General features: G+C 41.7%; 2 protein-coding genes across 6 annotated transcripts in view; one reads left to right on the top strand and one right to left on the bottom strand.

The window, feature by feature from the left end:
• Positions 1 to 22,111, bottom strand: part of ANKRD22 (ankyrin repeat domain 22) — a 56,765-nt gene extending 34,654 nt beyond the window's left edge. For all 3 annotated transcript variants that reach the window (XM_021400495.1, XM_021400496.1, XM_021400497.1), the window contains exon 1: positions 21,247 to 22,111. The gene's annotated coding sequence lies outside the window, so the exon portion shown is untranslated. The remainder of the gene's footprint in view (positions 1 to 21,246) is intronic.
• STAMBPL1 (STAM binding protein like 1) lies at positions 876 to 22,443 on the top strand. Of its 3 annotated transcripts, none has more exons than XM_021400485.1 (11): positions 876 to 1,076; positions 10,853 to 11,050; positions 11,912 to 12,129; positions 13,519 to 13,594; positions 14,983 to 15,078; positions 15,930 to 16,284; positions 16,894 to 17,018; positions 17,900 to 18,037; positions 18,678 to 18,790; positions 20,787 to 20,886; positions 22,120 to 22,443. In XM_021400485.1, exons 2-11 carry the CDS (start codon positions 10,967 to 10,969, stop codon positions 22,174 to 22,176), a joined length of 1,362 nt encoding a protein of 453 aa, XP_021256160.1. In that variant the 5' UTR covers positions 876 to 1,076; positions 10,853 to 10,966; the 3' UTR covers positions 22,177 to 22,443. The 3 variants fall into 3 exon arrangements, with proteins under 3 accessions (XP_021256160.1, XP_021256162.1, XP_021256161.1); XM_021400487.1 differs by lacking the exon at positions 876 to 1,076 and adding an exon at positions 4,399 to 5,172; XM_021400486.1 differs by lacking the exon at positions 876 to 1,076 and adding an exon at positions 8,856 to 10,373.

Genomic DNA, 22,603 nt, shown 5'->3' with positions numbered 1-22,603 from the left:
GGGCCTCACAAAGGCAGAATAGAAAGGGGACAGTCACCTCTCTCTCCCTGCTGCCACCCCTCTGTTGATGCAGCCCAGGATACAGTTGGCCTGTGGGCTGCAAGTGCACACTGCTGGGTCACATCCTGCTTTTCATCCACCAGGACTCCAAGTCCTTCTCCGCAGGGCTGCTCTCAAGGAGTTTTTCTCCCAGTCTGAATGTCTAGGATTGCCTTGACTCAAGTACAATACCTTGCGCTTGGCATTGTTGAACCTCATTAGGTTCCCATGGGCTCACCCTTCAAGCCTGTTCAGGTCCCCCTAAATTGTTAACTTGGTTCTAGCTTTAGTTCTGCAGCCTTGAAGACCTTTCTGCAGCAACTGCAACCCGACGAATGCCACTTGTGGCACACAGGTGGGCACACAGGACAGCAAGGGACACCTGCACTGCGTTTCTCCCTGTCCAGCCCGTGTCCCACGCTGAGGGGAAACAGCCTCTCCTCTCCAGCAATAATCGTCTCCTCGGGTGCTAGCCACATGCTGAGCACTGCATCGTCACTGAAACCTCTCTCCTTATCCACGGACTCTTCCCTCAGAAGGTTAGCGACCGCTGTTGCTCCTTACATAAAGGAGATTGAGATTCGCCCAGATCAACCGTGTGTGCCCACTACTATATTCGGGCAGATGTGAACTGAAATGGCGACTGCACTGCCCTACGGCCCGGAGCTCAGAGGGGATGTGCTGCCAGGTGCCCAGCGCGGGGAGCGAAAGCCGCACTGAGGGCCCCTCTCGCCGCTGGGCTGTAACGGCCGCCACAGGCGCGCGGCGGCGCCCCGGCAGCTGGGCATGCAGGCAGCGGCCCTGCCGCGCTGCCCGGCGCCGCGCAGGCTCCTCCCTTCGCCCCGCACCGCGCCGTGACCCGGGCCGGCTGCGGCAGCGCGGGGGGCTGCGCTGCGCTCCTCTCCGCGGCCCCAGCAGAGTGCGGGCGAGACCCAGGCCGGCCCCGCTGCCGGGCGCCCTCGCTTTGTCTCCCGCCGGGGCCGGCCACGCGCGTGCGAGACTCGGCAGCCGCTGGCGGACAGCGGCCCGGCTCGGCGGTAAGCAGCCGGCACCTTCCTCGGCCTCCCTCCCTGCCTCCCTCCCGCTGCCTTGCGCTGGTGCTAGCTGAGGGGAAAGAGGTCGCGCCGCGCCGCGCCGTGCCGCGCCGTGCCCTTCCGGAGTGCGCGGCCCCATCAGCCCGGCCGCCTCCCTGCCCTGCCCTGCCCTGCCCTGCCCTGCCCGCCTTGAGGTGCTGGCAGCCCGCGGGCCGCAACCGCCCCGGGCCGCCCCGGCGAGGCGGGCGGAGCCGCGCTCACTGACAGCCTGCTGGTGCCGCCGCATGTGCCCGCAGGCAGGCCGGCAGCCGGCAGCGCCTGGCCCGGCTCCGCAGGAAAACGGAGCCTCTGCCCGCGCTCTGTTTGTAAATCGTTCCTGTCCTCAGCCACGTACCTATGAAACATTGTCATGGGATCAGAAAGTGAAAGAGTGTAAAAAAGGAAGAAGTGGTGTTACTCGTGCACCTGTAACTCTCTCGTGAGGTGTTAGTGCTGCGGAACCTCATTTTGTACCTACATCTGGTGATCTCTGTAGGGTCTTCGGTATCTGTCCGGCGTGCACCGAGCAATGTAACTTAATGGCTCTGTCACACAGATGCACCTTCCCATTTCAGAAGAGTGACAGAAAGTCCCTTTTGGGGGGGAAGTCCTTTTATTTTTATTTTTTATTATTATTATTATTTATTATGCGTGCAGTGCTGAGTATATATTCAAGAAACCATGGGCAGAAGCAGCGCACCTGGTGCTGAGCGGTCTCTTTTCACACGAGTGGGTTTTTCCTTGTGGTAGCTGAACTGATTGCACAAAGCTGGAGCTTGCACATGTTGGATAAATTGCCTTAGACCAGCAGGTCCTAGGAAGTTGCATACAGACCCACAACCTCCTGAAGTACTCCTAGGAGAAGTTAGTCTGGTCTGTGTGGATGTTGCTGAGGCGATATATTTTTGGTCTCATGTATTGCATTTCTATGTGCTCAAGGTATTAATAACTAAACCAAAGGCCATTGTTGACAAATCCAGAGGTTCCTAGATCACGGAGAAGTATGGGAGGCATTGTTCCCAAGTGCTATACAATACTGTAGGTACAAATCGTGTGCTTGTTTTTTCAATAGTATTCTAAGTGCCTGAAAGTGCAGGGATTTTATTTTATGGTGTTAGGTCTGAAAACAGGAGTCGGTGTCTCGATCAATGACAATACCACAAAGGTGATTCTTGTGGTTCTCTTTATGTGTCTGAATACATTCAAGATGAGACCTTAAGGTATTTCCTGGAAGTTAATCACTATGCCAAGGAAAAATACAGCTCAAGGTGAGGGATGTCGTGAAATCCTCAGCTGCTCAGGGAGTGGCAAGGTGACTTACGCGTGAAGACACTGAAGGAAATGCAGTAAAAAAAATAATGCTTTGTCTGTGTTTGCCTGACTTGTATGCTTAGGGTGTTTTCTTTTTCCTGGTCTTATCTGACTCCTGATATTGTATTTCTGTGTCAAAGGTTACATTTCCAGTTTGTGTTCTGAAAAGTAGGTTGCTGCCTTGTAATGAAAGTCTTTGTCTACATCATTTCAATAAATATCCAACATTTGGATTGCCATGCCATAAAGCATACTTTCTGGGCAAAGTTTTGAAGTATCCGTCCATGGAAGCAAGTGATCTTGTCAGTGCAGTGCAGATCCTGACTGATCCACATAGGATTTAGTACTGTTGCTGCATGGGTATCTCTCTTATAAAAAAAATCAGCATTTTAGATCTTACATGGGTGGTGATACCTCCCAGTGATGTCATGAGTCAGGCACCCGCTCAGACACATCCCTTTGCCCATCACTTCCTACTGGCAGCTCCAGATGACTCACGGTTCAGCACACAACGTGTTGAACTGCACTAGGGAGGCAATGGACTCTGTGTAACCCTTGGAGAAAGTACCTGCCTCTTTCAGCTTCTCTGGGTCACTGTCGGAAGGCCTCCAGAGATCTCCAGCTCTTTCCATTGACAAGGAGTAGAGCCTGGGTAGGAGGGGGTAAATATTATCAGATCCTGAAAGGGCAAGTAATTAACTGGGAAATTATTTCAGTCCAGAGATAGTATGCGCATAGCTTCCCTGGGATGAGCAGCCTGTGGGGCTGCAGGAGTGAGCTGCACAGCACTGTGCTCAGCTTTCAGACTGTGGGTAATCCAGCTGGTTTAAAAGCAGCTGTTGAGTTACACTCAGTGCTGCTATAAAGTGTGTGCCAATTGTTGTCAATCTTAGAAACTTACCAATGAGAAATTAGGTATTGTAAGTATCCTTTTTTTAACAAGAAGAAAAAATAGACTAAAGCACACCAAATGCTCCCTCTAAAGGCAAACGCTCCTTTTTTTCCATCTACTCATAGCACAAGAAATCCTGCAGCTGGGTTAGAGAAGGAGGTCAAAGACTTCATTATGAAATCAACTTACAGTATTATCATAATATGTTTCTGCAGCATGGTGCTTACGCCTGATTAACTGGTAGTTGTTTGTACTAGTTGACCATGCTCCATCCCGTAGGTAATAGCACTATCAGTTTTTTTACCTGCATTTTGCTCACTTAACCATTAGGGTACAAAATAGTTAGAATCCATTGAACTAATGCCCCAAATTGTTTTTTATTTTTCTAGATTTAAGGCCACAAGTCAGGCATGATTCTTTACAGATAATTTAATAAACTCAAAGTGGACTGTGAATTTGTGTCAGAAATGTCTGTTAAACTTAATTCTCCTTTTTTTCATCACATGCATTATGAGCTGTAATAAATAATACAGAATAGGAATTTGTCATCCAGTAGAAACCAAAATGGATTGTTGCAGATGGTTCCTCACCCAATGAAAAACTGTCCTTATGTGAAGTTATGGAATTTGGAACTGTTACAAAATTAAGTAGCAGTTATTGTCAGAAGGACCATTACCTTTCACAGGAAGAAGAGGAGGGCTCGTACTCCTTCCTGGGCCTTTGTCTCTGAGACAAGTAGGGCTACAGGCAGGAAAGCTGTGAAACCTGAGAATTTGAAAGTAATCCTGCTTGCTTTGTTTCTTGGAAATCTCTAATGTGTCACAGACCACTGTGCTGATCTTAGCCTCCTGTTTGGTTCCCTTGGCAACACAGCTTCTTGTCTTCATGGTGGAAGTGAGTTTTATCCATGATGAGATGTACTGCAGGTATCTTTTCTCAGTATTTCAGCTGAATCTTCAAAGAACAGATCTCATCATAATATCTATTTCTTTCATTTCTTCCATATTCTGGCTCAATATGCCCTTGTACACTCTTTTTTTTTTTTTTNGGGGGTGGTCGGTGGGAACTTGTATATTTCCTAGATGAAGAATTGGTCATTGTTCCTCCACTCCCTGTCTAAATTAATCTTTTAATAGGTCATTGAGATGCTGTCCTGTGTCGCTGGTAGCCTGAAGGCTCTACCGATTCAAGGCATTCTGGTGATGCTTTGTTACATTAAAAATGGGTTTCTGCTGTAACGGAATGGTGTTACCAGAAAGTGGGAGGGAGGGATTATATTTTGTTTCAACACAAGAAGCCAGCAGAGAAAGCTGATCAGTAGATCATAGGTGCAGGTTTCAGCATTCAGAATTTCCAGCCTCTTTCAGGACGTTATTTTACAAGTGGCCAATATCACTGCAGACAGAGAATATTAATAAATCTGGTAGCAAGCCATCACAAACAGCTCAAATGCACGGGGTTTTGTTGTAGTAACACAGGCACTAAAGATCTCGACTTCAAAAGTCTACGTAAAAATGAAGGAGAAAGGTCAGAGTCCTTTGTGCTCTGAAGCAGTGGGAAATGTCTGCAGGTTCTACATTCATGTTCTCTGTAGTGATGATGTTTGTCCCCAGGGCAATTAATTCAGTTTCTTAGTCAATTTACTCTTACCCTAAATTTTAAACATATATCAACACGGGGTCCAATCTAATTACTAGCCTCTAGCAGTTAACCTTCATGGGCTGCATCAGCTTTCTGCGTGCCATATGTTAGAGAGGAACTGAAATAACACGATCCTAAATTAAGATCACGCTGAACTGGAAGAAGATTGAGTGGTGGAATAAACCGTCAGTTTGGGGTTACTGCTCAAGATGGCAGGTGAGGCTTTATTTTGTGAGCTGCCTTTTTGTGGAAGGGGAGATGATGAGATGTGCTTTATTTCCTACTGGTAAAGATGAGAGACTTTGCTTGTGGATATGTGTTGAATGGTTTTATTCCTTACCATGGACATGAAACATGAATGAATAAAAGGTTCTTGCTGTGTTAAATTATGAACCTTTACTGGGACAATCTTTTCCAGAGCCGAGCTTGGTAGCTCCTACTATGAAGAGCAGCTTCTCTGTTGAGCGAGGTGGGGCTATCAGCAAGCAGTTCCTTGTGCTTCTCTCCATTGAAAGGCCCTTCTGTTGTTTTATGTTAGTTGCTTTTTTTTCTCTGCACAAGAGAATGATCTTGCTGTGACATTCAGTGCTTTGTGTTTTGTTTTGTTTTGTTTTGTTCTTTTTTTCCAGAAGAGACTACTTACTATACCAGCTGATTCACTTGCTGTGATAGGGAACTGCTGTTCCAGAAAACGTGCTGATGGAAAAACATGCTGTTTCTCTTTGGAGAGAACCAACAGAAGGCTGTTTGCTGTTTAGGCAGTTTTTAGCGTGTTTTATATCATACCCAGGCATGTGTGTAACTGATTATATACTGTACCAATATGCCTGACGTTTCAACAGAGTTTGAATGAGTTAGATGCCTGCATTTCTAACCACTTTTTTCACCAAATTCAGCTGGACATTGACTTCAAAATGCAGAAGTACACGTATCTGCACCATGGGTGACCTGTTGGCATGAAACCGTCCTTTGTCTTCATCTAGCAATGACTGGATGTTCTCTATTTCAAGTTTGCTGAGACGATTAAGTTCCATTATGGGAAATTAACAGGGTTTTTTTGCACTTGCTTATTTGACTATTTTAGTGAGAAGTGACCTTCTTGTGGTTGGAGACATCTTTATTTTATAGTTCTATAATCATCACACTTCATAGAGTAGTAAAGCAGAGCACTACAGACTTTTATCTTCTTACTGCAGTATTAAAGTAAGCTTTTTCGTAATCATGGTATGAATATACAGCATTACTTTCAAGAGTATCTTGGAGAAGGTGGAACTATGCCACATTTTAGCTCTTGTATTTGCAAATATTTCCACACCTTGATCGGAATAAACTGAAGCAAATGATTTTACTGCACTTTACATTCTACCAAAGTATCTAACAAAGGATTAATATTTCTAAAATAATCTACTATTAAAGACACGCAAAGAGTAAATGATTGCTAATGCCCCAGGCTCCTGTAATTTTTAACAGCAGTTTAGACTGCACATTAAAAAGTGCTTTGTAAAATTTTACCAGTGATCTCTGTAATGAAGCTTTATTTATTGACAAGCACTGCTGGTGGTAGGGAAGTCAGTGTAATGTAACTACGTCTCTTGAAACTTTAGAAGTATGTTACAGGGAGGGAAAGTAGAAACTAGTGATTCAACTAGTAATATATTTAGGTTCGGCTGTTCATTATTTATAAATCTAAAAGGTTGTTCAACATCTAAAAATCTCTTTTGAAAACACAAGAAGGACAGGCAGCCTCAGGCTGACAGTAACGAGTGGCAGTTCCATCCTCATGCTTCTGCGGTCTGCAGGTGTCAGTGGCAGCGGTACTCCAAGCTCCTCTGCACACCCAGAGGCCTAGAGCCATGTGCCTGCACGTCCCCCAGCACAGCTTGTGGCCCGTGGCCTGGCCGCCTTGTTGGCATGCTGTGGCCTCACGTGGTCGGGTTGTGCGGCCTGTCAGCATTCCAGAGCCTATCCTATCCCTGGGTGTAGGTGGTGTAAGCTCCTTTTGCCCAGACCAAGCTGGCTGTGCACAGCCATCGTAGACACAAACCGTGTGACTTCACCAGGGCTAATTAGCCTTGCCACGCAGCCATGCATACTGCCTGCCGCTATCACTGGTCACGGTTCTGCAGCTTGCTGACTTTCTGAGCACAGGCAAAGGGGCTTGCTCCTTTGTGCCCACTCTATTTGCTAGAAACAAGCCTGGACAGTGTCCTGTGAGAGCACTGGAGGCTTTATAATGAATTATGGAGTTTTACCTCTCAGAAAACCATGAGTATATTCTCCAGATCTTCTCATTACCACCTCTGTCTCATTAGCCTACTCTTGGTACATCTTTATATACTTCATGTGGCTTTACGTTTGAATATGCTAAGTTAAAATTGCTCTCTCTGTTTTTCATTCACCTTTCACTTGGTTCTGTGCTTGTTAGCCTGAACAGAAAGAACAATTTTTAATAAGGTTTAAAACACTATTTTTCTTTGTACGGACATTTCTTCTTAATCAGACATTACCTAAGTCCATCAAAATTAGTTGAAGTGCCTGAAACTGTACAGCAGAAAAACGTATGTTCACTCTTAGAATTTAGAGCGCTTTACACTGTAATAGACGATGAGAGCTCCAAGCTGCTGTTGGTATTTATCCTCCATGCTTAGGGCTGGAATGTGGTTCCCTGTATTTGCATAACTATTTTGTGTGTCTGAATATAAAATTTGTTTCCGTTACTCGCATTTCTCTTTGCTCTTGTAGAGTAAAATACGAGATTGTTTCCACAAGACAAGGAGCCATTGATCAGGGCTCCTGAAGCTAAGTCTGAAAAGTCCATTTCCTCTTTCATCCATTGCAGTCCCCCTGTTCTCCCCTTATTCAGTGACCTGGCTGTGCTCAGTGCCTCTCTCTCTGCAGAGCCGCCACATCCTTTCCAAGCGCTGGCACAATTTGAGGAAGTGGAAGTTTCTTCTTCTCTTTAAAATACCTAATGTTGTATGTGGGTTTTTGTTCTTATTAAAAATGCTTCTTTCAGTTAAAAATGGCTCAAATACCTTCTCCTTTTAGCCTTGCTATTCTTAGAGGCATCCAAGGGGTTCCATGATGCTACCCTTGCTAGTTCAAAAATTTTTGGGTGGGGAATACCATAAGCTTCTTTAGCAAAGACTATTTTGGTACTGATGGAAGGGGAAAAAAAAAAAAAAAGGGAAAAAAGAAGAAAAAAATGTGTCTTATGTGTTCTTCAGTTGCTGCCCTAAGATTTTTCCATTTGCTGACCAGCTAGGCTGAAAAGCCTTCAAGGTGTGGGATCAGCAGAAAGAAGTGTATAATCCATATCCCATCGCATGCCCTTTTACATGCTAGATTTCGGAGAAGGCCCATGAGGGAGGCAGTGCTTGAGGAGCAATTTTCTCATTGAAGCTGCTGATTGAAATAGAAGTAATTAAAATTGGAATTGAATAGAAATACATTTCTGCACCCTTTAGTGTTGAACAATATTTTGTTGAATAAGTTGAATGATGAGACTGCTTCGCAGTGTGTTGTAGTTAGATGTGTACTTTAGATCAAAGCCTTCCAGTCAGACACCGTGGGTCTCCCAGCTGCTACTAGGGGAACTAAAAAGGAAATGTAACAATGTGCAAACGATTGATAAGGAAATTAAGAAATGGTTTTAAATCGGGAATACAAAATTGGTGAAGGGTCTGGAGGGCAAGGTGCGTGAGGAGCAGCTAAGGTCCTTGGGTGTGCTCAGCCCAGAGCAGAGCAGGCTGAGGGGAGGCCTCATGGCGGCTGCAGCTCCTCACAGGGAGCAGAGGGGCAGCGCTGAGCTCTGCTCTCTGTGACAGCGACAGGGCCCGAGGGAACGGCATGGAGCTGTGTCAGGGGAGGGGCAGCTGGGGGTTAGGGAAAGGTTCTGCACCAGAGGGCAGTGGGCATGGAACAGGCTGCCCGGGGCAGCGGGCACGGCCCCAAGTGCCGGAGTTCAAGCAGTGTTTGGACAACGCTCTCAGACACAGGGTTTGCATTTTGGGTGATCCTGCGTAGAGCTGGGAAATGGACTCGATGGTCCTTGTGGGATTTTGTGGGATAGCCAACTCAGGATATTCTATGACTCCATGATTCTGTGATTAAAATGCTCACTTTTTAGATATGAGATTTTTTTTTTATTAGTGTTCCTAAGCCAGACAGAGCATATGAATGCGGAGTATCTTACTGAAGATGTAACGTGTGCTGAGCATCTGTGCTGCAGGGAAAGAAGCCTGACATGAGTTCTGCCCCAGCCAGGCTTGTAGTTGTCCTATTTCACAGTGTGTAAGGGCTACCACAATCCAGCTAAGTTCAGCTGGAACTAGCCACAGGGAACTATAAGCATAGCCTTGGCTAAAGGAGAACTATTTCATTACTGTAGTCCCAGGAGGCCTTTCTGCAGGTGAATTCATTGCCAGTGAATAGGCAATGAATAGGGCTCTCCTGCCAAGATGATCATTTACACCAGAGCTCCACTTGTGTAAAATTAAATCGTTCAGAGAACGTTTTCCATCAGTGCTACCACTACGGCTAATGTTGATGTCTTGGGTGTAAAAGCCAAGCTTCATTGTTTGTGTGTTTTTCTTTTTAACTTCCATTAGTGTGTCACAAATTGTGCAAGGGTTTTGAATGCTTCCTTAAATCAAAAAAAGCTGGTCTTTAAATTAAATTCACAGATCTATAACACACCAGATGACAAGAAAAAAATTCTTGAAAATGGAAAACATGGGAGTAAAGTCAAGCAAGAATAAGTTATTTGAGATTAGGAGATGATACGTAAAAGCAGATTAAGACTGATTCATTAAGTGTGCCAACCAAGGGCTTTTGCAATTAAACAGGATGATTCTGATTATTCTTAAAGAAAGAGTATTGATCACATGAATTCAATGTCTCCTATAACATCTCATTATAACATTGGCACTAATAGCTAAAACTGAAGACTAATCTAGCAGACAGTGGTAGCTTCTAGAAAAATGCAGGAGACCCAAATTCAGAAATTGGTTCTTCAGCAGCAGCTAAAAACATGTTAGGATTGTTCTCCTCCAACCCAGAGTCCTCCAGCTTCTAGAGAGACATGCTGAGAAAAGATCTTTGCTGAACCCACAGCTTGTACTTTTACAAAACATAAAGCGTACGTACTGCAACATGTGAAGCCTCTTTGACATTCAGAATCAAGTCTGTTTGGTTTGTGAGCACAGATGTGAAAGGCCCCATTAGCGGCTTCACTTTTATATTTCCAGTGTAATTTAGATAATTAATTGTCTTCTTTTTTTTTATGAATACAGCATGCCTAAATATTTGTCTTTACTTGTTCAGAGCTGTGCAAGGAGTAATTACCATCAATCAACTTGTATTTCATTGTAATACGAGTGGAGTTGAAGTCAGCAAGTGTACAGTTGGAGCACGTGGTACTTTATATTGTTGATATGAGTTTCTGTGCTGTTTTATTTTTAATTGTAGGCTTAGCAGGAAAAAACATGGGAGATTCATGCTGATTTAAAATTTGTTTGTCGTGACATAAGCACAAGGAAACAGATTCTGTGCTTAGTCTTTGAACTTTTTATCACTTAATGCTTGAAAGCTGGTTTATTTGCTTGGGCTTTTTTTTTTTTTTAATCCAGGTTGCTGTAAAGATTGTAAAAATAATTTGCTATGTTGTGTTTACTAATTACTACACTTTACTAATGTTAGAATGAGGCAGCTAGTTCACAAATGTTCTGTGAGAAGCTGTGCATTCCTACTTTGAATTTGAGATGCCTGCTAAATTCTAGATTGATAGTAAGCGTGTAACTACTTGAAACTGAAGTAATGAGTGGTTTTAGGCATGTGAACTGATGTGACATCTGAATGTATTTCTAATCTGAACAACTTGTCCTATTTCATTCAGCACCCAACCACAATCAGCATATCTCTGTTAAAGTTTCCCTTGGACTCTGAGGCAGCTTGCTGCAAATACTGAGCACTGGATTAATACCTCAGTCAGCCTGTCCTTCACAGCCAGATGGAGGCTTTGGGGAAAAAGAGTGACCTCCTTGGTTTGCAAACAGAGGGCAACGTGGAACAACCATTCAGTATTAGTTCCTTGGTATGTATTACAAAGTGATGCTTTAATGGCTTAGCACTCTCTTTCAAGTAAGCAACAATTTTGGGGCTGTTTAGCAGTGGTGATGTCAGCTGAAAGGGCATTTTCTTGAATCCTGCCAGCTCCTCACCTGTTCTTTCTGGTGGTTTCACTGGGATTTTGTTTGGCTTTTAGGGTTTTAGTTTGTTTCAGTGATCACTGTTTTAAGAAGTTGAAGCAAGCATTTTAAATAGAAATAGTAAGCCTTTTCAGCCGTGTAAGAGGAAACAACTTGCAGTAGCCATTTATTTAACCACTTAGCAGAAAAGTAATTACTACAATAAGCAGCTCTGTTTCTTCTTTATCAGAATCAGTTCTAGATCCTTAGACTTGAACTGCCTCATTCAAAACTGTAAAAATGAACTGTTAGCTACTCAGGGAAACATATTGCTCTGTGTTAGCTGAGCTGTACCCAGAAGTCATACACAATACAGCACAGAATTGTAGAACAGTAGTTCACATCTTCAGGCCTTCCACTAGAGTACTCCTAATAACTGAAGCTAGAACCTCATTTAATTTCATTGTTGAAGGGTTCTGAAGATGACACACTTTGTGCTGCCTTTGATCATTTCTGCTGGGGTTTACTTACTTTTTTCTTATTTTTTTTTTCTGAGATTTTCTGATAGTTTGAAAAATTAGGGAAAGGATCCTTTCTTATTTGTAGCACCACTGAGAATCATTGGAATGCTTTAACAGTTACTAGCAGTGTAGAAACTGATACCTATTCTGAGAAGCTGAAGGTTTCCTTTGAGTTTCTGGAATAAGATCATTTCCTGAAAGTGAAATGCAGTACCTGGTTCTCCTTGTTATTCTGTTCTTTTTCAGAAAAAGCTCGTTGCTATTCCTGACCACACAGACATCTCTGTGACCCCAGAAGAGAGAGTACGTGCCTTAAGCAAACTTGGCTGCAATATTGCAATCAACGAGGACATCACTCCACGTCGTTACTTCAGATCTGGAGTAGAAATGGAGCGAATGGCGTCGATATATATGGAGGAGGGAAATCTGGAGAATGCTTTTGTTTTTTATAATAAGTTCATAACGTAAGAAACAGTTTATAGTAATTGTAGCTACAATTCTAAGTACTATAGCTATTGTTCTAAGTGAATGGAAATAAATATGTGCAGTGAAAATGGAGTACCTCTTTAGATTGGGAGAAAAACATTCACTGTTTTCTTGCAGAATAGCTACCTTCCTTTAAGATCTTTACTCCAACTTTGGTCTTTACTATAATTTCTTCTCTACTGTTAGTGGAGTAGTCTTACCTGTCTCCTGATTGCCACGGTGAATTAACATAATGTACAGAGGCTGAAGTTTACTGTACCAGGCCATACCATGAGCGCTGCTCCCCACAGGTTATTGTGTATAGATCAGCATGCTGGTAAAATACAGCGTAAACCTTAACAATGAATGTTTACATAAGACTTCTGAGACTAATAATTAAGCCCTATGAGCCTCAGCAGATTTTAAAGATGATAATATGGCACAGTATTTTAAAAAAAGCTTTCTGTCCCTGAAGGATTAAGCATAATTTATTGCTTCTTAAAGAAGCAGACACAAAATCTACAATACATATTCATTGTATGATTATTTTCCCCATTAAAAATAATCTGGACAGCTTTCATTACAACCTTGAAAATAATCCATTGAAAACTAGCTCAGTGGCAGATTTAAACTTTTAAACTAGCTCACTTTGCTGTAGGAGTGATTGATTTATTTTGCTGCTTCTAAAATGATTTTTTTTAGTATGCGTATTTGAGATTTTTTTTTTTTTTTTTAAGAAGAAACCTCCCCTCCCCTTATTTTCCCAATATTCTGAAAACTAAACCAAGTATTTCTTCCTCAACTATTTTAAATGCATGCGTCTGTCTAGAAAAAAGGTCTGGAGGTGAACATTGCATAAATTGCTGGAAAAATGATAGCTGCTGTGAATTCCAAACTTTTCTGCAGCCGAGCATCATCATCATTTAGATGCCTGGATGGGTTAATAACACTGCATTTAGCTGTACAGCTTAGACTGGTAGCAATCACTGCTTTCATGATAGCGCCTTAGTTAAGATTCAGCATCTCAGCTGAGGAGACAGATCAAGATGGCAGAAATAAGGTTTAGTAACAGTGGCTGGTGCGGGGGGGGATTTGCAGGTGCGGAGTGCTAAGTTAATCCTTTCTTAACCCAACCCACTACTAATGAGAAATGAAATATATTCAGATGGAGAAAATAACCTCCTACCATTACCGTATGTGTCTCACACAAGTCCATACAAGAGTTTAAGCAATAGTTTAAACAAATGAATGTGTAGAAGTCTGCTCCAAGCCATCTGTAATTTGGCGTTTAACAGTTTCAACATGTGAAACTGATTTTTCTGCCAAAGAAAAGCTAACAGAGATATTCCTCTGGCTATTAAGGCAAATATGCATGTTTAATTTTCTAGCTTGTTTGTGGAAAAGCTGCCCAGTCACCGAGACTATCACCAATGCGCAGTACCAGAAAAGCAAGTTATTATTAAGGTAGGGTTGTTGTTTCCTGAACTTTGAGAAGTGTTTCCCCTGTTTCTGTTCCTTCCTATCATTCCTTTTCCCCCAGTGCATACGTAGCCCAAGGCAGCCAACAGAGCTTGAAGTTCCAATAACTTTCTCTACCCGTCATTTGTGTTTTATTTTAGTTAAACCACTTGATCATTACTGGAAATCATTCCAAAAGGTGAATAAGACCCATCTCTGAATAAGTCAGTATACTGTTGGAAACCCAAGTACATCTATTTTGGAAAGTTTACATATTAAAAACACACTAATGTAACTGCATACAGTTTCATTCTGATCCTAATTATATGTAATGGCTACCAGTCCAAACTCTACTGGAAACAGAGAGAAAGAGAGACGTGTGGCCTTATGGTGTCTGCACATTATTTGCTTACCTGCTAAAGAATCAAAGTGCATTTTTGCTTAGTTTGTTACCAAATACGTATTTACCTGTATTATTAATTTTCTACCTTTTTTTTTTTTTTCTCCAACATAGTTTGTCTTATTTTTCTAAAAGACAAATTTCAAATACAGTCTTACAAGGAATTTAAAACATCTGGAATTACTCACTGAGAATTGTTAGAATAAGCATAAGCGACTTTTCTGCTTTACGCTGCTGTATTTACATGGCTTTCTCTACCATTAAAGCTACATAATGTCATATTCAAGGCTAAAATCTTCATGCCAAATGTTATTTGACTGTTACCCACAATCCAGGAAGACATCCCTGCCAAGAAAGGGAAAAGGGATCTAACATTTGCTCCCCTCTATTGCACATGGTTACTTCCCCTCCCTTGCTTACAGCCTCTAAATTATTTTGTAGCGGCCTCTGCACCAGCTATAAACATTGACAGCGCTGGCTTTGTTTAAGTTAAGAGTCTGCCAGAGCTGTCACAGGACCTACATGTGCAACCATAGCCTTTCTTTTTTCCACCTAGAAATGAGCATATTAAGCTTTATTTCTGTCCAAGGAGTTCCAGAGTAAAATGTGTTGATCCTGCACGAAACACTGAAAGTTGGCCTTGGCTTTATTTATAAAATATGCCTACATAAAAAATAAAAGAAGTTAGTCATCACACACCCGTCAAACAGAGGTAACAGACTGATGGAAAAACAGGCTTTCCTTTAGATAACAAGTAGTCTTATAACACCTTCTGCTGATGTCAATTAATGTAGCTTATCAATGTACTATGTAACCAACGTACTGTGCAAGTTTAATAAGTTGATCATTCCCTGTGTAATTCTTCCTTGCTTTCCTGGGAGAAGAGCAGTATTTTTTTTTTTTTTTAAATCTGTATTACAGATGAGTTTGGTTTTCAGGTGATTATTTTATAAAGTGAAAAGTTAACTTACCTATCTTTCTACCCCACCCAAAGAAACTGAAGGAGGTTGCATTTCCACGGACGGATGAACTGAAGAGAGATCTTTTAAAAAAATATAGCTTAGAATATCAAGAATACATGCAAAACAAAGTAAGTTTTCATGGTTATTAAATCACCGTAGTATGAACATTTTTTGCATCGTATACAACTTCATAAGAGTAAAGCAAGGAAATTGCCATTCTGCGCAAACCTAGGCACTGCTTAGAGTGACTTTTCTTAGACTATGATCGGTTGGCCATTTGAAAATAAGTAATGCAAGTGTGAGCATGGAAATAAATATACTATGATAGCTGCATAATAGCCAAAGAAGATCAGAATGGGTCTTTGGTACGCTCATGTTCAGTTTTATAGGTAGGATACTGTTCAGACACTTGGATGAGCCTATAGAAAATGCACGTTGGCTGGCTCTGAGACCAGAGGGGGGGCAGAGATGGCACCTAACGTGTCTGTGGCTGGGGTAGGCATGTACACAGCATTGGAGTTAAGCCCCTCTCAGCATAGGGAGCAATCCAGAGAAAGTTAAGGAAAGAAATAAGCAGGGGAAAGTCAACCGGTCTATGCAAACATCCTGTGTTGTACTGAAAATTGCAAGGACTTATACTCATGTCTCAACTCTACCACCCATTCTGAAAACTCCTTTTTTAATAACTTGTTATAGTGACCAAATGAGGAAAGTGAACTCACTGCTTAAGTAAAACATAAAGCAGCACAAGTATGCAGATTGGAAGCTTCACGTGAGGACTTCCTTGCTTACAGTATTTCATTCTGTATCGTACTTCTCGGGGGGATAGGGTCACTTTTGGTACTTTAGCTAACAGCTTCCAGAAAGCTTTTTAAGAAGAGATTTTTAATATAATACACTTTTAATACAATTGATTGCTTCTTTCCCCTCCTTTTGATAGCCTTTTTTAGTGACCATGTAACTATTTTGCATGTTTCAGAATATGTGTAAAACTGAATCTCTGAAGAAACTAGAGCAGCAGAAGCTAATAGAGGCAGAGAAGAAACGAATTGCACATATGCGGCAGCAGCAGCTTGAATCAGAACAGTTTCAGTTCTTTGAGGATCAACTTAAGAAGCAAGAACTGGCTCGAGATCAGAAGATTAAAGAGAGTATGGTTATGTCTGAGCAGATAGATGGAAGTATGCTATCTTGTATTTCTGTACCTGAGAACAGTTCCACACCTACCACACTGCTAGAGAAAAAAGAGAGGAGTGGCACATGTGTCTCTACTGGAGAGTCACCTCCAGTAAACCGGGCCCTAAAGCCAGCAGCTGCTTTAAGTGCTGTTCAGAGTAAGTGCGTGTACTTTGTACTCTCCACCTGCTTCTTTACTGCTTATAGCAGACCGCATATTGCATATGTGGATGGTTGGACTCACAGGTCTTTTCCAACTGAATGAGTCTATGGTTTGTACACATTGAGAGCATCTGTAGTGGAATAAGCATGAATAGGTGAATGTACACAGTACAGTTCTACATAGTTTCCTCATTTTAAGAGAGAAGATGTTGTACAGTTTTACAATTTCCATCTGCGTAGCAGTAGATGCATCTGGAGATGGAGTCTCAATGTTCCTACAGCATAAAGTCTGTCTGAATCTTGAGAACGGAAGCAGAACCTGCAGAGGCTTCAGTCAGAGTTTTTTGAGAAGCCCTGGCCTGAAAAATGAGAAAAACTCGCAGTCACCACAAGAGGCAGGCTATAGCACATTTGATGAGTTGGTGACCTCAATTTGGCACGGTGCGCTTGCAGTGTAGGTGTAATCTCATTTTAGAGATCTGCAATGTGGTGAGCTTAATTGCTTAATCTTTATTAATTTCCTCTGACTATATTGTCTTATTATAAGGGCTGTTGCTGCGTAGGCTACATAAGCCTTTTATCTCTCTCTCTTGTTTGTTTGCTAGCTCAATTGGCTGAAGCACTCAGAGGTGTAATTTTACCCAGGGATCTCTGTCACAAATTTCTGCTGCTCGCAGAGGCGAATACATTAAGAGGAATAGAGACATGTGGAATTCTCTGTGGAAAACTGGTACAGTTCAACTTTCATGTTTGTATGGGCAAGACATTTTTTTAGTGTGATCTTTTTCCTGTAATGTGCTGATTTCAGAGCAGAAGCAGATCTAAACGATTAGTCTTTAATGTAATTAACTTGAGTGAAGAGAGTGCTCACTTCAGTGGTATGGCCTGATGCTTGCCTCATTGGGAAGTATTTGATCCAAGCACCCTGCTGTCAGGTAAATTTTAGCAAGTTTTCAGCATGCTGTACAGTATAGACCTTTTCAGGTACTTTGTTGGCATTCATTTAAGATACGTGAAGTTTAGTTACAGGACAATGAAATACAAAGACAGTTCTAATTTTCTGGGGGCATCAAATTCATAACAGCAACAGAAGGAGTCCCCACCCAACTCCCTCAAGCTGTAGAACAACTGATTTTCAGCTTGTTTTCATTTTTTCCCCCTTGACCCAGAAGACTGAATCTAGGGGAGATGTCACGGCTGATGCTGGCATACAAAGAATTCCAAAGATTACAAGATTCAAATACAACTGAATGTAAAGACAAAGAATGGCAAGAGTAGCAATGTCCAAGCTGTGCAGAAAGTAATTACAGTATTCTCAAAACTCTTTATATCCACCTTTTTAAGTTTTTTTTTTTTTTAAAGAGGACATCATTTTCAAAGTGAATACCTCAGTACAACACACTTATGCTGTTACTAGTACTGCTCTATATGTTTCCATGATAACATACTAAGGCACGTTTTCAGGGGCAGTAAGTCAGTGTAGTGGCATGGCAGCCAGTGGAGATACACCACTTTGATTTAGCTGGAAGGCTGACCCAAATTCTCATTCAGCATTTTTCCTTGAATTCATTTGTTCCACTCTGAGTTACCATCTCAACATTTGTTTTCCAGACACATAACGAATTTACTATTACCCATGTAATAGTGCCAAAGCAATCTTCAGGACCAGACTACTGTGACATGGAGAACGTGGAAGAATTATTTGGTATTCAGGATCAGTTTGATCTCCTCACTTTGGGTTGGATACACGTATGTATGACACAGATTCTGGCTTTTCTGTATCAGTTCTACATACTGTGTGTAACCAACCCTGAAAATAACAAACTAAAGAAATAAATTCATTCAAATTTTGCCAGTTCTCTGTTTAATTCTAATCATAGTGATGTAAATAAGCATCAGTGTTTTACCCAGGTAATGAGCATCTCTTAATCAATGAAGCTGAGGTACACCATTTACACAACTGCCTTCAACTTTTGTTTATCTTGTTTTTGGGATATTTTATTACTTCCTAGTGCCATGTCTTTCACTGTACTCAAAATCCATTCAAAAATCTGAGAGTATTGTGTTGTTTAGATTCATTATTAATTCTTTGGATTTCACTCTAGAGATTTTGAACAATAAAGTAATTTCCCTTTTGTCTTATACTTCTTCATCCCACTTCTATTTCCTCCTTAATTGAAAAACTGTTTGTACATCTGGTTGTGAATATGTCCCACAAACTTTGTACCGAGAAGCTACGCTAACACTGTGGAACCTATGTTAATAAGAAGATGCCAACCTGGGAAAGTACTGATGCTTTTACTTGTTAAAAATTGTTCCTTCTTGAATGCATGCTGTTCTTGACTTTCAAGAAAAATGTCACAATGTTGACTTTTCCTTCTTTTTGTAGACACATCCAACACAAACCGCATTCTTATCCAGTGTTGATCTTCATACTCATTGTTCTTATCAGCTAATGTTACCAGAGGCCATTGCAATTGTTTGTTCACCAAAACATAATGAGTGAGTTGTGATTTTTCTAAGTAATATGGTGATGTATTTGCCCACTCCTTATCTTAAAATGGGATCAAATGCAAACAGCACATGTCAGCTGGGATGAAGGACAGGAATGAGTGTATTGTGAGTTTGTTTTCTTTAATCTATTTAGACTTGCATTCCAGTCTGTCTGTAAGCACTGTATTTTTTCTGGCTTCTTTCTTCTCCTTCCTTCCCAGCTCCAGATTTTAAATTTTGATTTATTTTTATACTCTGCTCAAACAAGTACTAATGACAGGAGCTGTTTTTCTATAGACTTCATTGCCAGTGGCCTACCACAGACCTATCTTCTTTCCATCTGATGGAGGAAGTGGAAGGGTTAGAAATACTTCTGTAGGATGATATGAAAGCCGCAGTTTTGGGAACAGAATGATAAAGGTCACTCTTTGCCTAATAAGGTTCTATTTTCATATTTCATGAAATGCAAGCAGTAAGTATCTAGTAAATTGAAACTGTAAGAACAAATGAGAAGGTTTTATAATGCTGGAGGTTGTCCAGAGACATTGTTAAAACTCTGTTCTCAGAACCTGAGTGGATACGGTCCTGGACAGCCTGCTCCATGCGATTCTGCTTGTGCAAGGAGGTCGGACCAGTCAATCTTCAGAGGTTCCTTCCAGTTTCAACAATTCTGCGATTATTATTTGGTGTGCTTGACATTTCAAGGCTCCATGGCTAACTCTGATATTTAGACTGTGCATTTCTTGAGACTGCCTTTCTGGCCTTCTGCCTCCATAGAGCACTTCCGTGAATCCCATTCTAGTTGGCCAACTTTTTGTATGAGCCGTTCAGGTAGCAGAGCTGTAAGATGCTGGAACGGTAAGTGCACAAGCACTAGGCTTTGTGTCTGAGCAGCAGTGCCTGCATACCTTCTCCAATCTCTGTAGTCTCATAAACTTCACAGCTTCTGCTGGTAACCTGTAACCAATTCTAACCTGTTTCTCCTGTCTGTAACATTAATTAATCTGGTGTCATTTTGTATTTATTGGATAATTATTGTTTCTTGGTGAAAATAAGTATAGTTTAATGTGAGACCAAGGTAGATCAAAGAAATAGATGATCAGCCATAATGCTTTAAGTAGACTTTTTTTTTTTGATGTTTCCCTTTTTTGGAAATGTATCAAGCTGCTCCTGCTCCACCCTAAATGCAGCTGTCCTAGAGAGTAGCTATAAAGCATTTTGTTGCAAAACAGAGGCACAGCACACTGGCAGACTGGAGGTAGAATTCTTTGTGCACTTGTAGTATTCACAGCAGCACTCAGTGCCAAAGCATCCTCCACAGATGGAGGAAGAGGTCCTTGCTTACCTGCTGCTTGAGCTAGGCTCAGCAAGATCCCAAGCATCTCTAAATTAGCAATGCAGTAAATCCTTCATACTGCATCAGTTGCCTACTCTGCTTCACCTGAACACTGATTCCATGGAGGCTTTTTCTGCTGTTGTTTTTTGTGGCTCATGTTAACTGTAGCGCCAATGTTCTCTGTAGAAGGGTGATGTTGTTTTGTTTAACTTTTTATTTAATACTCAAAGTAGGGTTAGATCATACATATGCAACAGTGTACTTTCAAGTGCGTTGTATCACCGGGTTACCCAGGAGTACCTACAAGAGTAGGGAGGGTGTGTTCTCCTATGAGTCATTTACGCAGCCAAGCTTCAAAGCTATTCTCTTCAAGTTGCCCCCTAGAATTCAGCAAATGAAATACAATCCTGAACACTTCAGTTCCTGTGTACATTAACCTCTGTCCTTAGCAGGCCGACCTGCTAACAGGAGTAGCACCAGTACTGTGCATTTTCCCCCTCATTCTCTCACCACCCCCTCACAGCAATACAGCTTCCCTTGATTTCAGCCTTAGCTCTTGCACATCAGAGGTGACTGAGCGCAACCCTTCTGTTGAGCTATTGGTATGCAAGTTTCTGTACTTGCATTGCAGGGACACTGCATAACAGTAGTTTCATGTTTGCTTTCCAGCACTGGCATCTTCAGATTAACTAATGCTGGCATGCTTGAAGTTTCTGCTTGTAAAAAGAAGGGATTTCATCCACATACAAAGGATCCTAGGTTATTTAATGTAAGTATATAATCCAACATGTTTTTGGCTATTTGAGTTCTTGCGCATAGTTCTCCTGCAAACAGAAGCTATACCTGTTTCAGTTTAGCTTCCTTTGTACTTTTCTCCCATTTTAATAACTCTTTGTGCCTATTTCACCAACTAAGGTAGACATCAGGAATGTACTTCAGCAGTCAATAGGAGCCATGAGACTTCTGTTGTGCTGTCATTCCAATAGCACCTAACCACAAGCAGCTGCCATCAGTCACCGTGTTTGTCCAGTGAAGCAGTGAAACTGCTTCTGACAAGTTCTTTACAATACCAGGCAAAATATTGTTGAGAACACCAATATTCATAATACAGGAAAAACAGTTGACTCACCCAGCTGGTGTTGAGGAGCTCTGATGGGGGGGAAGCACTCCTTCTCAGGAAGCAGCCTTCAGCCAGAAGATGTTCTCCTTTCTGGGGCTAGCCCTTAAATGAGCCCAGAAGGAGTGGATGCAGGGCCCACCCCTTCCAGTTACGAGGGGAGCACAGGTGAATTGCTTACATCTGTGCTCTCTAGGTCAGCCACTCCCTTCACCAGGTCCTCAATCATCACTTCAGGCAGCGACATAACAGTCCCCCTACATACCACTTACTTTCAGAAGTAAAAGCCACAGATTCAAGTAGGAGTTGATCCTGAGCTCTCCAGTTTTAACAAAAAAAATAACTCATCTTTCCCCCATCATCCCCACTGCTGATCAGTTCATTTCCCTTTTTTCCACCTTCTCACAGGCTTTTTTTTCCAGTAACTACTGTATCTTTTGATGTTATAGTAGCATAGCATGCTATGTGTATGGCTGAACAGTATAGTCTTTCAGAATTATCAGAAATGTCACTGCTATCTAGAAAGAAACAGTCTTTATCTCTGAATAATTAAGATTTTTTAAATGGGGCTCAGTCCAAATACGAAACAACTCTTACCTCTGGCTCAAAATAACTAAAAGACTTTAAACATTACTTCTTTGTTGTAGGACTCCCAGAATATCAGTACTACTCAAAAAGTGGGAGAGCTTGGGTTCTGTGTTTTGCTTTATTCCTTTATCACTGACTCTAAGGGGATTGAGAAGGTAATCCAAGTCTGAAACAATATCCTAAAGCTTTAGTTCCAGATAAGCTCTTTTCAGTGGTCCTTTATTGACCTAGGTCAGTCTAAAATATGCTATTATGTTACTGAAAATGGTTTGTGAGTAATGTATTTTTCTTCCACAGCCATGCACCCACGTGGCTGGGAAAGACATAAAGGTCATTGTGCTGGATCTGAGGTGATACGGATGGACCATCGCAATGTTGCTATACAAGTGGCCAACAGAGAAAAATGGCTTCCTGTTTTTCTTACGTTTTCAGAAGTGACTTTTATATTTATACATTTTAGATTGAATGGTTTGGTATTTATTGCTTTTGCCTGTTTTGGAGTTATTTTGTTGCCCTGTCAAGATGGAATTCAGTGGCATTACCCCTGAAACTGTAAATGCATCATCTCAGTAAGAACAACAATAAAATGAAGTTCAAGCAACAGTAACAAAGTTGAAACAAGGAATGCTTCTTTTGTCATTTGTTGTGATTAACGGCTTTCTGACAATTACAGTGGTTTTTAGCAGTGGTTTTTAACAGTGGTTGGCTTTTTATGACTTCCAGCTACGTACATCTATTCATAGCTTCTCCAAACTTACATTGCATGTAGCAGAGGCAAACA

This window comes from Numida meleagris, chromosome 5 (genome assembly GCF_002078875.1).
Source record: "Numida meleagris isolate 19003 breed g44 Domestic line chromosome 5, NumMel1.0, whole genome shotgun sequence".
NCBI lineage: Eukaryota > Metazoa > Chordata > Aves > Galliformes > Numididae > Numida > Numida meleagris.
The sequence above is the reverse complement of the archived record's forward strand: the minus strand, read 5'-3'. Positions and strand labels throughout refer to the sequence as shown.

What these genes read in the sequence shown, in the direction of transcription:
- STAMBPL1 (XM_021400485.1), top strand. Translation starts at nt 10,967, where the DNA reads ATGGAGGCTTTGGGGAAAAAGAGTGACCTCCTTGGTTTGCAAACAGAG. An exon ending in AAGAATACATGCAAAACAAA is followed by an intron (nt 15,079 to 15,929) that starts GTAAGTTTTCAT and finishes TGCATGTTTCAG; the next exon opens with AATATGTGTAAAACTGAATC. An exon ending in TGCTTTAAGTGCTGTTCAGA is followed by an intron (nt 16,285 to 16,893) that starts GTAAGTGCGTGT and finishes TTTGTTTGCTAG; the next exon opens with CTCAATTGGCTGAAGCACTC.